This window comes from Melitaea cinxia, chromosome 22 (assembly GCF_905220565.1).
Source record: "Melitaea cinxia chromosome 22, ilMelCinx1.1, whole genome shotgun sequence".
In the NCBI taxonomy this organism is placed as follows: domain Eukaryota; kingdom Metazoa; phylum Arthropoda; class Insecta; order Lepidoptera; family Nymphalidae; genus Melitaea; species Melitaea cinxia.
The window spans coordinates 3,718,156-3,736,577 of record NC_059415.1 but is presented as its reverse complement, the minus strand read 5'-3'; the positions used below and the strand labels follow the sequence as shown (position 1 = coordinate 3,736,577).

General features: G+C 34.3%; 1 protein-coding gene across 1 annotated transcript in view; it reads right to left on the bottom strand.

Annotated features, from left to right (window-relative positions):
• Positions 1 to 734: 734 nt before the first annotated feature.
• LOC123664546 (histone-lysine N-methyltransferase, H3 lysine-79 specific-like) overlaps positions 735 to 18,422 on the bottom strand; it is a 32,350-nt gene continuing 14,662 nt past the window's right edge. Inside the window, exons 3-10 of the mRNA XM_045599079.1 lie at positions 4,874 to 5,047; positions 4,400 to 4,587; positions 3,972 to 4,056; positions 3,151 to 3,283; positions 2,770 to 2,888; positions 2,536 to 2,630; positions 2,032 to 2,134; positions 735 to 1,450 (exon numbers count right to left, since the gene is read on the bottom strand). Of these exons, the coding sequence (XP_045455035.1) occupies positions 782 to 1,450; positions 2,032 to 2,134; positions 2,536 to 2,630; positions 2,770 to 2,888; positions 3,151 to 3,283; positions 3,972 to 4,056; positions 4,400 to 4,587; positions 4,874 to 5,047 (1,566 nt within the window). The 3' untranslated portion in view covers positions 735 to 781. The remainder of the gene's footprint in view (positions 1,451 to 2,031; positions 2,135 to 2,535; positions 2,631 to 2,769; positions 2,889 to 3,150; positions 3,284 to 3,971; positions 4,057 to 4,399; positions 4,588 to 4,873; positions 5,048 to 18,422) is intronic.

Sequence of the window (18,422 nt, the reverse complement as noted above, 5' to 3'; positions counted from 1 at the left end):
TTCTAAAATTTTTTGTCTAAAAATTTTAAAGTCATAGAGAAAATGTAAGATTTATTTAAGTATATATTTTATTTCTATACAGAATATTAAGTCTAATAGTTATAATAATAGTTGTAATAGACCAATTTCTACTATACCGAAAAATATATTTGTAGCGTAAAGCATTTTTAATAAATTTACAAGATCTATTCAGTAATTTTTAAAATATATAATTCAACTAATAATAAAACAATTTAAATTAAATTAACTACATAAAAATAACAAAGTTGTTTTGTTTTCATGCACATGCAGACATTTAAGCTAAAAGATATTACGGCACCATAGTGTTTCCTATTTAATATTTTGTATATTATTATCTGCATCAACATACAGATAATAAAACCACAGATAAAACAATTATAGCCTGATTCATGAAAAATGAAGTCGATTTAATGGAAAAACCTTTTAAATTGTACCATTAAAGGTTACTGAGACATAATTATGTTAGTTTATTCATTATTGTTTGATATATAACTATGAAAACTTTAATATTAGTTTTCAATTTTTTTTTTTTTGATTTAGATGTTGATAAATGGAAACTTCTTTAATTTTTAAGAAGTATTTTTTATTATTTGCGTAATTACTGTAATTACTTATAAATATATATGTACAGTAATAGGTTGGCCATATAATGTACCACACTGATTTAAATATCTGCATTTCTACGTTTTTGTTTTTTTTTTTTTTTTTTTTATATTTATATATTCAAGTTTCATCAATCTGACTATATTAGGAAAATAGTTTAATTATTGTTTTTAGACATCATTTTGTCTAACTTTAGTTGTTCTAGTTGCAACTGTCGTCGTATCGAACCTAATTGTGTCAAAATGCTTACATTTTTACCTTTTTCGTTCGGTAAAGATTTTAATATATTCTTCTGTACCGCTGGAACCCGCCACTTATTATCCACAATTTGCATTTTTTCACTTAAATTTGATGGAGTCTCCTCACTGACCTGCCTTTTAGGCGAATGCCTTAGCACAGGTATAGGTAGAGTATCCTTATCCAAATTTTCTAAAACGTTTTTCCTCAAATCTTTTGGAATTTCGTGAACTACCGCCTTTTCTATGATGACATTTTTTTCCGAATCTAGTTTTCTTTCTATTTCCGAGTTATCTATTTTATTAGATAGGAGAGTTGCTTTGTTCGGATTAAGGTTTCTCCTCAAGTACGTTTCGACGTCGTAGTCTGGTGAGAATATTGAGTTGTCTGGTATATTTGTGGAATAGGGAGGTTTTTCTATCTTTTCCGGGTAGAAAAAAGGGATGTTCGAGTGTTTTGGAGATTCGCTTTTTGATGTATGCGTTCGTTTGGGATGTATCGCGGCTTTTAGTAATGCTTCGTGTTCCAAATCTATTTCTTTCTGCAGCTTTTCTCGCTTTTTGGCATAGTCTACTGCACTGTCATTCATCTGAAACAAAATATTTAATATATAATGTTAAGGTGTGTTTATTTAACACGCTCATTTCGAGATTTATTTCAAATTTTTATCAATGTGTGAAGAACGTGGGCTGTATAAGATTATGTTATGATTTACAAACGTGCAACAGTCAACTAAAGTGATAACCGACGTTTCGGATACTTTACAGCAACCATGGTCCTCCCGTGATCACGGTCGCTGTAAAGTATCCGACACTTCGGACATCTAAATAACTTAATAAACCGCGATAAAATCAGAAAAAGTTGTTTCATTATAGGAAATACACCAATCTTCCCATTATTACAAACACGTTGCTTATGGGTCATATAACCCGCCGCCTTTATAGGTAGAAGTGTATAATATTTACATCCCCACAACTTCTTTTCTGTTTATACGTTGTAATATGTAAACTTATGTTATTTTATTCAAAGTCACTAGAATAATCCAGCAACGAAATTCCAAAATGTGTCATTTGACCCCTGCCTGTCTTGATAGTGTTAAGTTATTATATACTTTAAATACCTTATTATTTTATGTAAAAACTGCAGATTTTTTAAGTATAATAAACTCACAGCGGTGGTGATGTCGTGTTGCCGCTCTATTTCCATCTCTTGCGCTGTTTTTAATGAACGCAGTTGTTCCTCTAATCGTCTCATTTCAGCCTGCTCTAACATTCTGAAATTATAGAAAGGATATATATTATATTAATACACACATAGAAAATGATGACCGAAGGCTTTTCTCTGTAGTGTGGTCTTAGATCACAATTTATTCAGTGTAAAGATCGCCTTTGCATCCTTGGTTGTTTTTGTATATTATATTTTCTTTTCTCATGTTAGTTATAAAAATACTTATGAAATTAAAATAAATTGTACTTTCTTTCTCCAACAAATGGATAACATAACTGTTCAAAACATTTTTTAGCATTATCATTAACATTTTTTTATTATATCACACATCATTTTTTTATATTTTAAGCGAGGCTGAAATTATTAGTCCCATTGTACCTTATTCCCAATCTACACTTTGACATATATCTTATATTATGCCATATTTAATTTTAAACTACTACCAACTTTTCCCTGGTTTTTCTCTCTTCTCTTATCCTCTGTTGTTCGACAATCTGATTCTTTAGTTCCTGCTGGTAGTATAGACGACGCTCGGCTGCTTCCTAGAATTGAAACAACCTCACGTTATATTATCGCCAGAGACGCACAGACGCAAGATGAAAAAATCGTGTAAATCGTGTGATGTGCTCTATGGGTGGCCCCTTGTATACAATTTACTATAGATATTATTAATATTTTCACCTTTTCTGCTCTTTCGTTCCTCATCCGGATAGCCTCAGAATCAAATATGGACGGCATGTAGGAGTGTCGCAACTCTGACGTTAGTCTCTCTCGCGCCGTTTGTCTCATTACTGGACGCTCTGGAAATAATGTTATTCTATGATCAAATTGATTAAAAAAAAGCCTAAAAAGTCTTACTGCTGGTCAAAAACATCATATTCATTTAGAAGGTAAGTAATAAATATAGTGTGATGAATACATAATTTATTTGGAACACTTTTACAACTTTTACAAACACTTTTACAATTCCCTAACCCGCTGCATGTGCGTGTTCGTGCGTACGTGTGCGTGCGTGTGTATGAGTGCGTGTGCGCCTGCATGTGTGTGTGTGTGTGTCCTCACCGTCTCCATAGCTCTTCCTCCTCTCATGCCGGTCCCACGCCCACGCCCACGCGGGCGCGTCTTTGTCTACAGTTCGCGGGGACAACTCTCTCTCAGCCTGTGTTAGTAATTTCTGGCCCAGCGTTGGAGGAAGCTGGGAATAACATAATTATTTAAATATACTAGTGGTCAAAATTCGAGACCATAATTAATCAAAATTATAATTTTGAACATTAATCAAAAGAGCATATGTGCGTGTGTGTCAAATAATGTGTGTAATATATTTTTTTATAGATTTAATGTACCTTTTCACATAATTAAAAACAATGTTAGATTTCTGCACTCCTCTATAAACTATCAGTATGCGAAATTTCATACTCCTCCGTCTACGCAATTTTCGTCTGCGTAAAAAGGAGTACAAAGTTTTTGTTTTACCTACTAACTTTTTATTAAGTGTACCGATTTTGGTGATTCTTTTTTAATTGGAAAACTTGTCGTGTGGTCCCATTTAAATTTGAGCAAGATCTGACTAGTAGTTTTTGAGTTATTTCTAATAATCTGTATTCTACTATATTTTTTTATACAACTAGGTCCACAAACAAGTGTACAGCTCACCTTATGGTAAGCGGTTACCGTAACTTACAGACGCCTGCAACACCAGAAGCATCACAAGCGCATTGCCGACCCCGTGGGGGTAATGAGGTAGCCCAATCCCCCCCCCCCCCCCAGAAGCTCTGGTCACCTTATTCAACACAAGAACACGCGCATTATACGCGTAGTATTTGTGGATATAAATTTAAGTCAGATTTTTTTTTGTTTAAGAATAAATATGTAACACTTACTCTAAACATCTGATCATCATCTGTCTGCACCGCCACTGACAAAGGAGTACTTCTGTGGTCCACTTGAACACCCGTGTCGACTTTTCTGAAAATAGAAATTACTTTTGATATAAATATAATGTATTACATGTGTAGCTTATAATATATATAATATAGCCTGCCATATATATAATAAGGCCTATGTAAAATACGGTCTTTAGACGTGAAAATCATTGTGGTGTATTGGTGCGCATAGTTGCCATAACATCGACGGTTATCAGTTCAGTTGGATATAATATGGCCTATACATATAATTTTTCACGAAGACATGTCTACCCACTACAGCCCAGCAGTAGTATCTTTCATGATTCTGTCTCCATGTAGGAGGATTTTCGCGGATAACTTAAACTTAACTTTTACTCAAATGTTTATACTAAAGTAATATTTACGTTATATACGTATTGTTAGCGCCTGAGACGAAACTGTGACTGACGCTGTGACTCCGCCTCTCGGGACTGTTCTCCCGCTCTAACTCTACTCTCTCCCTCTCCCTCTCTTCTCTAAGTCTCTCTTTCTCTTCCCTCTCCTTCCTTTCACGTTCTGCCTTCTCTTTCGCTTCTTGTTTTATTTTTGCTTGCTGAAAATACAAAAATACCTAGTTTGTCATATAATTTGTTGTGTTACATAAAACTATAAATATTTAAAATTTTGAGTTAAAATAATGTTTTAAAAGTTTCTATTCTTTACACTACTAGATCTAGATATTCTTTCCCTGTCTCGTTGGTCTGTTACTTACGGAACTCTTTTATAAAAAAAAAAGAATATAAGTAAAACTAAAAATAAAACTATAAATGACATTATCTTCCAGATAAACTTTGGGCAAACTAAGAAAAATAAAGAAGAAAATGTTTCCTATTACTGACCTGGTCGAGATACTCTTTATACTGCCGCTGCCTCATCTTCCTCAGCGTGTTTCGTCTCCGCTCATACTCGCCTAACCCGAGTAGGACGTCCCCTGACGTCCTCTCACCGCGTATGAGCGGATTATTGGGAGAATACTCGCCCGCTTTCAACATCACTGGAAGACCTAAGTAACGCTGTAAACACAATTTTTATATTATACTAGCTGACCCCGAAAACGTTGTTTTGCCATATATGTTATTAACCCCCTTAACCCCCCCCCCCCTTCTTATTTATTACTTAGGGATATGAAAAAATAGATGTTGGCCGATTCTCAGACCTACCCGATATGCTCACAAAATTTCATAATATTTTATTAACCTCCTCAATCCCCCCCCATTATAACTGAAAGGTATGAAAAGTCGACGGTATTTAACTTAGGGTTTCACCAACCAAAAAAAGGTCAGTGTGATCTATGTGTATCATATAATAATTCAAACAATGAGAAAAAACAAGATGATAGACAATATAAGAAAGATGAGACTGCTGATTTTTATACTATTTACTAGCAGACCCCGCAAACGTTGTTTTGCCATATATGTTATTAACCCCTTAATCCCCCTCCCCTCTTTTAACTTAGGAGTATGAAAAATAGATGTTGTTCAATTCTCAGACCTACCCAATATGCACACAAAACTTCATGAGAATCGGTCAAGCCGTTTCGGAGGAGTTTAACTACAAACACCGCGACACGAGAATTTTATATATTAGACTAACTGTTGTTCACGACTTAGTCCGCATAGAAATTTTTATATTACCCCGTTTATATGTACGCGCGTAATAGTTCTACAGCCGCCGTTCTGCTGGACTAGAACTTCCGAACGATTACAACAAATCGGATAATTGTTTTTATAACCCTCGACGCAAACAGGGGTTGTATAATTTAGACGCCAATGTCTGTCTATGTGGCACCATAACTCTCGAACGTATGAACCGATTTCTATTTTTTTTTACTTGCAGGTTTCCTTGCGGTTGTTCTTAAGTGAGATTGGATATGATACTTTCCAAAACTATGTAAGACATTTTAGGCATAAAAGAGTATTATTGCATACAGCTTTTACATTTTAAATTAAAAACTTATTTTGTATTCGTTATTGACAGAACAATGTTTACACAAAATAAATTTATAAAGCTTCAGCCTGTAATATCCTACTGCTAGGTATAGGCCTCTTTCCCCATAGAGGAGAAGGATCAGAGCTTAATCCACCTCGCTGCTCCAATGCGTACATGACAACAACATACCAACCGGGACCGTCGGCTTAGTGCTCTCTGAGGCACGGTGAGAAGACCCACATGGACGGCACAAACACCCAGACCACGGCAGACATCAGTATGGCCAATACAAATGTTTGTCATGTGCGGGGATCGAACCCGCAACTGCCAGCGCAACAGCCACAAACCAGTGCTGTGCATTTAATTTAAAAAAAAAATCGACATTTTAAAGGAACCAAAGTATGATGCTAAGAAGTTCAACGAACCTTTCAAATAAACACTTAATTTAAATCCTGCTATCGGTCAAACGTTAAACAGGTGTACAACTAATAATTAATTAGGTTCAACGACCAACATGCAAATCCAGCTCTTTCCATTCACCTACCACTGCACATTATTCAGAGCGAATCGCGTGATTACGAACTATTACCGGGCGTCACATCATAACAATAGTTTAAGTGTAAATCATTTATTATTATTATATGTTATTTATTATTAGGTATACTAACTACTAATGCATTTTATTACTAGTGATTGTAATAACAGTGTTGATCTTACTGGTGTGGCGTGCCTAGACTTCGGGTAGCTTTATTTGCAGAAGCGCGTTAAGTGAAAATTGTCGGTAAAAAGCCCTTTCCAGATGTCCTGACTGAAGCCAAACTTGAACTACTATTGGATTCTAGTAATACGTAAATAGTATATAACAGGGTGAACTATTCTAAGGTCTCTACTCGAGCTTCACTCCACTTTTTTGAAATATATAACTAATCAACCCGCCAATCGGTTATAATTAAAACGTGCTTGTAACCTGTCTCAATTTTAAATTAAAACTATTCCATTAAAAAAGGTAATTAAGTTGTTCTATCAAATAGCAATGATACCATATAAGATCTCCTAAATAATACAACTTTGAAGAATTTTTTAAGTTACAAAGCTAAGTAAATAGAAGTAATAATTTTTGTAGTTAATGAAATAATTATGCAAAATATGTTTATACCGTGTAATTGTTCAAGTAATTAGAATTTTCTCATTGTATGTAAATTATAATTCACATTCAAAAGATTTTTATAGTAATAAAAATTAAATGATTTACAAACGTCTTCACGTAAACAACTCAATCAATTTCGCGCATAATTTCTTTGCATTTACGACTTTAAACTAGTTTTTATTCCGAAAAAAAAGTGTTATAATGACTTCGTTACTTCTTTGTTAGGAAATTTGTTTACGGAACAACGTTGCCAAGATTTCGATATTTCATGAAGTAATAATAGTTGCTTTTTAAATTATACCTATACTAGGAATAGATAACTATGCATAACTATAGTTTTACGCGGGATACTAGTACTTTGTGGTCACTGAGCCAATATCTGTTTTTTTTTTTTTTAATTCATAGAAGCAAAGAAAAAAGTGATGAACAGTCTGAGAGATTAATGCGTTTTTTAAAACGCAAAGGGCGTCTTATGTTATACGTGGATAAAAGATAGAGGCATCCAATGAAACCTCATAATTACACTACATACAGCTTTCAAGCTATACACAAAAAAATAAGTCAAGTAGTAGCAGTAGCTTAAGCACAAGATATGTTTACAACTGAACTTAAACTGTTTCTATTTGACAGGTTTTTTTTTGTATTTTTATTCAGCTTAAAAATGGTATGTTGGAGGTGTCGTAAATTGAACGCCACTTACTTGTATGTGTATATCATACATGACCTATATATCAACATGCTGTACATATGACCGGTAAGCTACGAGTATATTAGCATAGTTACGGCGACGTCTGGTCTAGTACATTGTTGGGATAACAAACGGGTGTCTAACTTTATCTAAATCGAAACTAAAGTTAATGTCGTTAAAATGTTAATTAATCGATGCATGTAATGTACATTTATTATCTTTTTGTTCTTTTAGCTATTTTTAACCGACTTCAAAAAAGGAGGAGGCTACTTAATTCGATCATATATATATTGTATGTTCTAGATAGCTTCGTCGTTTGTAAACCGATTTTTATAATTCTTTTTTTTGTTGGAAAGGAGATATCCCAAGGGTGGTACCATAATAAGAGAACCAAGATCTGATGATGGAATCCCAGAGAAATCGAGGGAAACCTTCGAAAATTGAAGTGACGACTAGTGCGTTTGTTAATTTTTTCGTCTACTTATGTTGTATTACTTGTCGATGTAATTGAAGTCGGTTTTTTTCGTTTGCGAGCAAACACAATTATCTAGTCTCTTTATAATTGCGAAAGCAATTTTTCTCATTAAGACAGTTAAAATTCCTTAAAGGGGACCACAGAAATTATGTGGCATTAAATTTAAACTTTACAGTCACAACCACTATCAATACACTTACATAAGTATGTATTTTCAATACATACAAAGTCGTATGCATGTTGTTGGTACAGTCTGTCTATTGTAGGTGTTAGAAACAATTCACACGGAGTGCACAGTGCGGTTACAGCAAGTGTAAAATTTTGTTTATAAAACAATGTAATCAACTGCGAAATTATTTCTTAAACTTCGATGAAACAAGCCAAAGAAATAATAAGTGGTTACAGAATATTATCTAGTGACTGTATCATCTTCAAGGAATTTCATAAATTCTCCGACTTTCCCACACGGATTAATTATTTTAGGTAGGTACATTGGCAAAGAAACTGTGAATACATGTTTATACGAGTATACTAGCTGTTTCGCGGGATTTGCTCCCGTATAAATTAATTATATGTATTTACAACAAGCTGTGCCCGCGACTACGAACGCGTGGAATTTAACAAAAAAAAGTTAATGTTCAGTTGGATGTATACTCGGTACATATGCCAAAATAACATTTTTTACAATTTTTGGCTGTCTATTTGTTTCGGATAACACTTAAAAACGGCTGTGCCGATTTTGACGGCACTTTCACTGGCAGATATGTGATGTAGTAAGGAGTAACATACTACTTTTATTTTACAAATTTATTTATTTTATAACTCTGCGAACTGAACAATAACTTTTTTGTTAAATTCAATGCGGACGAAGTTGCGAGCACAGCTAGTATTACTATATAAATCATATACTTATGACGACGACGATTATGCGTGTAACATCCCACTGCAGGACATATAGGCCTCTTTCTCCTAGTAGGAGAAGGAGCGCAGCTAATACATTTAATAATAAAATTAATAATTTTTATTCTTTACTAATATTCATCAGTAGTTCAAAAATAAAGTACGAAAATTAAATTTTAATTTAAAAAATTACGCATTTTCTCATTTTCCAGTTAAATATTTATCTATATACTCATTTTCATGTTAGGTCTCAAAAATTAACATGATGGATTTTCATATAAACTTTCAACCCCCCATTTTATTAAAAAAAAATTCAAATTATTACTATAAATAGTTTAGGCTGGGCTTTGATACGTCAGTCTAGATTGAATATATTTGTTCCACGCCATTCGTTAAGGCGTCATAACTTTTTTATTTATCACCCGATTTTAGTAAAACACACCAATCGTTAAATAAGAAATATTAAATTAAAAACGTAAGAACTCTTCATAAAATCTCTACCTCGACTATGTGATGACGCTATGATCCCTATACACAATTTCTTTACATACCATCGTTACTTCAATAAGCAGAGGCGGTTAGATACGAGGGGCGGCTGAAAAGTTCTGAGCCTAGGGCATTAAGAGTCTAGATAATAATTGTGTTTGCTCGCAAACGAAAAAAAAACCGACTTCAATTACATCGAAGAGTAATACAACGTAGATAGACGAAAAAATAGTCAAGTAACTACGCGTTATCAAAGATTACTCAAAAAGTAGTTATCAGATCTCGATAAAATTTATATGTGACCACATGATAAACATCAGCTTTCGATTAAATTAAAAATTATCAAAATCGGTACACCCAGTAAAAAGTTATTGCGGATTTTCAAGTTTCCCTCGATTTCTCTGGGATGCCATCACCAAATCTTGGTTTCCTTATCATGGTACCAAACTAGGGATATACCCTTTCCAACAAAAAAAGAATTATCAAAATCGGTATATCCAGTAGAAAGTTATGCGGTATAATACAACGTAGGTCGACGAAAAAAGCGTCAAGTAAAAACGCATTATTAGATATAACTCGAAAAGTAGTTGTTAGATCTCAAATAAATTTAAATGGGACCAATTGGCACACACTACCTTTCGATTAAAAAAAAATTTGTCGAAATCGGTCCACACGGTCAAAAGTTCTGATGTAACAGTCCCCCTGGACTTCAATGCACCTTTGACATCTTTTATAGAGGGCTTGTATCCCTGATAAAAAGTAACCCGCGTCTTTGGCTAGAAAATGTTCATTAACAGCCACCTTCATCTCTTCATCATCCCCAAATCTTCGTCCCCGTAAGTCTTTTTTCAAATTTTTAAATAAAAAATAATCGCTAGGTGCCAGTGCCGGCTTCGCGAACTTTTTTTAAAAGCCCAGCATAATACTCTGCATTCATTGTATTTTTTTTAGAAGGTAATCTATGAGCAAAACTAGTTCGCAAATCCCAAAAAATGGTGGCCATGAGTTTGGAAGCCGATTTTTTCACCTTGAACTTCTTCGGCGCTCTTTCCCCCTTCTCTATCCACTGCATTGACTCCTGTTTTGATTTTGGGTCATATTGTCTGATCCACGTTTCATCAACGGTGACAATACGAGTGCAAATTTCTTCCAAATTATCCTTGCACAAGTCTAAAAACTCTTCAGAAGTTTCAACGCGCCGCTGCTTGTCAAGTGGCGTGAGCATTTTTGGCACCCAACGCGCACTGACTTTATTCATATGCAAATGATTGTGCATAATATCTCCAACTCGTTCTTTACTAAAGCCAAGCTCTTCTGCTATCTGCCACAATTTTATTCGGCGATCGTACAGTACAATTTTTTTTACTTTTTCGATGTTTTCATCGGTGACTGCGGTGTTCGGCCGGCCCGAGCGGGGGTCATCTTCCAGAGTCTCTCTGCCTTGTTGGAATAGGCGTGTCCATCGTTTAACCGTGGCTGACGACGGTCCAGATTCTCCGTATACATTAGAAGTTTCTTCAAAAATTTCTTTTGTTGTTTTCCCCTTTTTAACGAGGAATTTGATGACAATCAAACTTGGTTAAGTGCAGTGATGACTCAGACATGGTGATGTTTACGGTTCAATTACTCAAAGCGTAATGAAGCTAATAACGTGAAACTTCGCTTATATAGTGGGTAGATGTCGTTCTAATAGTGACCGGATAAGTAAATAGTACGACTGCAAGTACCCTAGGCTCAGAACTTTTAGGCCGCCCCTCGTACAATACTCGTGAGACAGGGTTGATTAGATTGTTTTATTATAATTTATGATAATATCATAAAATCAAAATGAATTCCTGAATATTTTGCTAAACTCAAAGCTAGAGAACGACTGTTGGCTAATTCTCTTGTTTAAAGTTTTCTAGTACTTTTGTAGAGGGTTCTTACGGAATTAATAACCAAGAAAGTTCATCTGCTGGGTAGGCTATCATTCTCATCTATTACATAATTCTCTTGATAAAACAAACTCTTGGCAACTGTCATGGTGTAGTGGTGCGTGTAGACGTCTAAAAGCTGGTGGTCGCAGATTAAATTTCCGCTCGGAGCAGATACAGCGAATTTTTGTGTTTTATACTATAGCATATATATTTAGCAGTAAAGACATCGTTTTTTGTTCTCGGAATCTGGGACCAGTATGGCATAACTAATTCAATTTTAAGGAAATGCTTTGAAACGTGTAATTATCGATAAGGCCACAATAACTCGACCTATGGTAATAACCTATAGTAAAAATTGTTGTCCTATCCACGAGGCCATCTGAACTAATTATAAGGAAAGTAAATAATAGTAACAATGTCTGTAACACACGCACCTAATAACTGCTTATACTTTACCGCAACTTCATCTACGTCTAAAGTAAATTTTAAGTAGCCTACTTTCGTTTGTATTATAAATATCATACAACTCAACATACATTCTTTTTAGAAAACTGATGAATTTTATATATACTAGCGACCTGCCCAGGCTTCGCATGGGTGCAATGCTGATACTAAATATAAAATAAATATTTGGAATATAAGCGCAAACAAATGTATTTATTTGCGACATAACATTAGAAACCTCTAAAAACTATAACTTTTCCTCTACTATATTATGCATGTATTATACATATAAACCTTCCTCTAGAATTCACTCTATTTACTCAAGAAAACCGCGTCAAAATCCGTTGCGTAGTTTTAAAGATCTAAGCATACATACAGCGGGAAGTGACTTTGTTTTATACTCTGTAATGATAAAAAAAAATTTACATCTCTAGATTTGGAAATGGTTCGTTTCAGGTGAAAGCCTTAAATTCCTTTTTATTTGCGACGAACCTATATATATATATATATCCTCAGAACTTAACACATCAAAATTACCTACATCTAAATTTAAAAATGTATAAGGTATAAGTTATATTCGCGACAAAAAGTAACCTATGACCTACCAGTTCAAATTTATTCCTAACACAACAAAATTACTTAGAAATCAAGATTAAAATTATAGGTAGTAGGCAGACTGAGAGAAATAATTTACATATAATATTAGTAAGCACAATTCTGTATAGAGTATTGCCCTGCAATCACGGGGTTAAAAAACTGAACCAACGCCCTAACCATAAAAATAATACAGAGATTACCATACAATCATCAGACGTAATCGCCCTGACCCAGATAACGAAGTTTTCTGATACGATGTGACGAATAACTGAACTCTATAAAGGGCTGAAGCCTTAAATGACCACTTCGAATACATACATACAAAAACTTTAATGGAATGTTGGACTTTATAGCAAAAATCATTAATTTCAGAGAAACGAACTTTTATTTCTTTTGACAATTACTGTCTAACTAAGTCTGTCTGTCTAAGTAACTATACTTATACGTATAGTTACGAGCAGCTAACCCAACTGAGGTAGGGCACAGTAGGAATTTCCTGCTCAAAATATGGAGCAGCCCGACTGGGGTAGTACCTTGACCGAAGAAGATCACAGCAAAATAATACTATTTTCAAGCAGTATTGTGTTCCTATTGGTGAGTAAGGTGACCAGAGCTCCTGGGGGGATTGGGGATTGAGTCGGTAACGCGCTTGCGATGCTTCTGGTGTTGCAGGCGTCTATAAGCTACGGTAATCGCTTAGCATCAATCAGGTGAGCCGTACGCTTGTTTGCCGACCTAGTGACATATAAAAAATAAAAAAAAGCTAGTCACGGAGCGATGTCGCTTGATATAAAATCTATCGTTATAAATAAATATATATATATATTATGATATCGTCAACTTTGTTACTTTGCACATACTATTGTCAGGAACTATTACGTTTAAAAAACTATACGTTTCGAAAATTAATCATTGATATAAGTTTTTTAGTTGAGTAATCTTAAAATATTTCGAATTTAAACAGGATTATAAATTAAGCGAGACCGAAGCAGAAATCTAGTCAAACATTGACTATAACAACATAAGTTTAAGTTAAATAGATGCTGAAAATGACAATCCTATTTGTTTTTACAGATAAATCCTGGATGGATTATGGATACGAGCAAAATTAAACAAACTATAGACCGATCGATCTTGTCTACTCCATTCTACGTGACATTGGCGAAATCATCCCTGCTAGTTTGGCATAATGCCAACGAAAGCTATTAGCTTTAACTCCATAATAAATTTTAAATTTAAATTTAGTAAGATACATTGTTAGTCATAATAAACAGTTAAAAAACCTTATAATTTATTACTTACCTTAATTATAACAAATAATTCAATTCAACATAGACAACAAGTTTCACAAAGCAATGTATATTCAAGACACATCCAGATTAAAAAATAACACTATAATTGACACAACTCTACTATCTGTATCGATGATAGCTAATAAAAAGCATAAAATTCAAAAATAGAACACCGATATCGGTATATAAACCGCAACCATCAGCTCGAGCATCATACCTCAAACTGACTCCGACACGCTATGGAGCGATTTCGCGATCACGCTACGGAGTATTATTTCTTCATTCAGTTACAGCTGATTTTATAGATTTATACTAACCGACTCAACACACGTTGCCTCGTATTACGAATAGAAATTAATTATTAATTTATTTTCAGTTCTACTTTATTTTAATTTTATATATGGGTAATACGGGAAATAATTTTTACAAAGCTAATTACAGTTTATCCATGAAAACTTCGTGAACATCGTTCTGAAATTTTCCAATCTTTTATCGATTTTGTTTTATTTTTCATCTTTAAGGGCCTTTATACACTAGCAAAAAATAAAAAATATATAAATACTATATTAAATTGCTTAAATCGTAACTTTGCATATTCGCTGGTACTCACAAATTCGTTTAAGTTACTTTTATGTGTTTACATCACGACTTTATTACGATTTCCATACAATTGTTTACAGAGTAAAACTCCATTTATAGACTGTTTTAAGATGAAACCTATATTACCTTTAAAGTAAGACACCAACCAATAGGTACATTACTGAAAACTGTGAATAGTTTTTTAAGCTTGGCCGGACTTGCCGCCGCATGTCTATATCTCATTTCGTGTGGCAGATTTTCTGATATTGAAACGATCATACTGATATACAAACAATACTAATTTTGGTTTCTATATCTTTCATAAAAACTTCTATAATTAGTTTTTTCCTAAATATCTTTAATCAGACATCGTGCTAACTTGTGCCAACGAATCAGACTCAGCTTATCAGCGTTTCTCGTCAAACAACAATACTGCCGTACTTAAAAATGCAAAAAGTTAAATCGAAATTTGTGAAACGGGTTTAGTTTTGATTTTTTTTTTTAAGCTAAGTAAACTCGTTTAAGAAATTTCGATAAAAAATTATTATATTAAAAAAAAATGATCATGAAAGAAATGTAATGACGTGAAGAATGAAATGAAGTTTAGACCATTGCCTGCCGGCAGGATAGTCCTCATGCATTATCACTATCAGTTATGTATCCAAATGAAAAATCCGTTTGCGGGGTCAGCTAGTATATCTATAATACAATAGGTAATTAAAAGACTAATCCTGTACATTGTACAATCTAGTCTAATGTGTAAATGTTTCATAATTCAGCGGCGTAACGTTACCAAATGCATTTTTAATTAAAAATTACTCAAAGTGAGCATTAAATACTGCAAGTTATTACGGCAGCCGCGTAACTTCCTTATGCACGCGTTACATTATGATTTATTGTTAGGAAATGAGGGATTTGAAGCCTTATCTATATAAGATAGATACAAGCGAGTGGCGTTAAATTAAATCATACATATTATAATCTATATACGTCTTGGCAAACACAGTGTGGGACGTCCTCCGGCCCGTTGGACCGACGATCTACGTAAGATTGCCGGTGTAGGCTGGATGAGGATTGCGGAAGACCGGGATGAGTGGCGCGAACTTGGGGAGGCCTATGTCCAGCAGTGGACTGCGATAGGCTGAAGTGATAAAGTGATATTATAATCCATTTCTAAACTTAAACAAAAAAAAAATGCTGCTGTATGCACAAAACACTATTTTTTTATTTTATTTCAAAGAAATACACATTGCATTAGTTTAGGCTCATATCTAAAAAGTACTGTGTATTCTTATTTTTTGACGCATGAAAGTTGAAAGGAACAATTTTTACAAGCACAACGTGTCTTTACACAATAATTGTGTTTGCTCGCAAACGAAAAAAAACCGACTTCAATTACATCGACGAGTAATACAACGTAGATCGACGAAAAAATAGTCAAGTAACTATGCGTTATCAAAGATTACTCAAAAAGTAGTTATCAGATCTCAATAAAATTTATATGTGACCACATGACAAACATCAGCTTTCGATTAAATTAAAAATTATTAAAATCGGTACACCCAGTAAAAAGTTATTGCGGATTTTCAAGAGTTTCCCTCTATTTCTCTGGGATCCCATCATCAGATCCTGGTTTCCTTATCATGTTACTAAACTAGGGATATCTTCTTTCCAACAAAAAAAGAATTATCAAAATCGGTACACCCAGTAAAAAGTTATTGCGGATTTTCAAGAATTTCCCTCGATTTCTCTGGGATCCCATCATCAGATCCTGGTTTCCTTATTATGGTACTAAACTAGGGATATCTCCTTTCTAACAAAAAAAGAATTATCAAAATCGCTACATCCAGTAGAAAGTTATGCGGTATAATACAACGTAGGTCGACGAAAAAAGCGTCAAGTAAAAACGCATTATTAGATATAACTCGAAAAGTAGTTGTTAGATCTCAAATAAATTTAAATGGGACCAATTGACACACACTACCTTTCGATTAAAAAAAATTGTCGAAATCGGTCCACACGGGCAAAAGTTCTGATGTAACATACATTAAAAAAAAAACAGTCGAATTGAGAACCTCCTCCTTTTTTGGAAGTCGGTTAAAAAGTATGCAAAGCTATGCTTTTGATTTTTCCTCTGAAAATAAAATAGATGATTGATGTACCCAATAACAAAAGACGGGCGAAGTCGCGCGTATTAGCTATTTATATCTAATTCGAAATGTTTCCGTGACAAATTGCTTAATGGACATCAAGCAAATGATACACATATTTATGTAATGACTATCAGTCGGTTCCTATAATCGGACTATCTGTAACGTTTTTACTCGTAACTAGGAATAGACCATTGTCTATCTTAGGAACAGGCGGATGTGTGTATAAAAATTGTTATTTTTTTATTATAGAAATTTCTATTTATAATATATATATTCTCTACAGCTTAAGTTCGGGGATAGTAATATATCATTTAATCAGTAAATCACAACATGTCTTGACATACTATAGCGAAACACACAGGCGGAACAGCAGCTATAAATACCAACTCATATGAAGCAGTGATGATCATGTCAATAATATATGACTGATAAATTAATTAACCTGAAACGTGCCACTGCTGGGCAAAACCTTATTCTCTAAATAGAAGGGTCAGAGCTTAATTCACCACGCAAGGTGTCTTTTACTAACCACGTGAGACTGGGGGGTTGGTTAAAAAATCGCGAAATACAAAAAATAGGTACCCACCCCTCTTAATCAAAATTTAATACCTTCTAAAGTCTCACCACAACCACCAAGGGGGAGGTGGCGGGGAGGTGTTAAAAATATCACGTTAATGTTGGTAATTTTCCTACCTTAAGTAACAAACACTATCAGGCGTCTACGCGTCGAAGCAACCGAGTCTCTGTGGGGAGACCTACAAGAACGTATGTCCAGACCAGAAAGAAATATTAGTACACATACAAATATCTGCTTAATGGTATGGCCACAAGTCGCGTTACTAAACTAGAACGGTTTTTATTACATAAAAATAAAATATACAAACATAAGGGTGTGATATCCTAATTTAGTTAATGCAGGCTGTACATCGACGGAGCCTCGCCTTCGACCGCTCCCACTAGCGCACCCTTTTTACGCCTAGATTTTATTGATCGTTTAGTAAATCAAGTGTTTTTTGGTCTATTTACGACGAAAGATTGGGTGGTATCTGCTACTGGCCAATGTTTTAACGGCCACGGGTTTGATCTCCGCATATAACAAATATTTGTGAAAGCCATACAGATTTGCGCCTATACCACGCATTTGTGCTTATGCCGTGTGCTTCTAGACCCTACACCGGACGGATATTATAATTCAAGTCATTATTATTGAAGTGAAACTTCTTTAGGCGTATGAGGGTAAAATTTTTACGGATGTAACGGCAACGTTTTGATGAAACGGTAACTTTTTCGATGGCGCTGGAATTGAAATCTAAAGAAAGCTTAGAAAGCTTTAGATTTGTATAAATATAAACGAGGCTTAAAACTTAGTTTGCCAAAGAAGTTTCACTTCTGACATGTGTACTTTGTACGCACGCATTTTTTTATCATATTATTATTATAGCGGAAGTGTTGGTTACCAACCCGCCTGGCCAGCGTAGTGACTATGAGCAACACACGAGTTCATGTCATTTTTGGTGCCAACTTGAGGAAGCCTATGTCCAACAGTGGACTGCGATAGGCTGAAATGATGATGATGATGAATGATGAAGTGTTTGTTTGAACACAATAATATCGAAAGCTCGAAGATAAGAAACCTCATCAGACAATAATTTAAAACAACATTCAAACACACATTGACACGCAAACATACTAATACATTTACAAACAGACGAAAACACAATTCTAAAAACTTTTATTACTATATATATTTATTGATAAAAATAGGCAGTGATTTTACGTAAT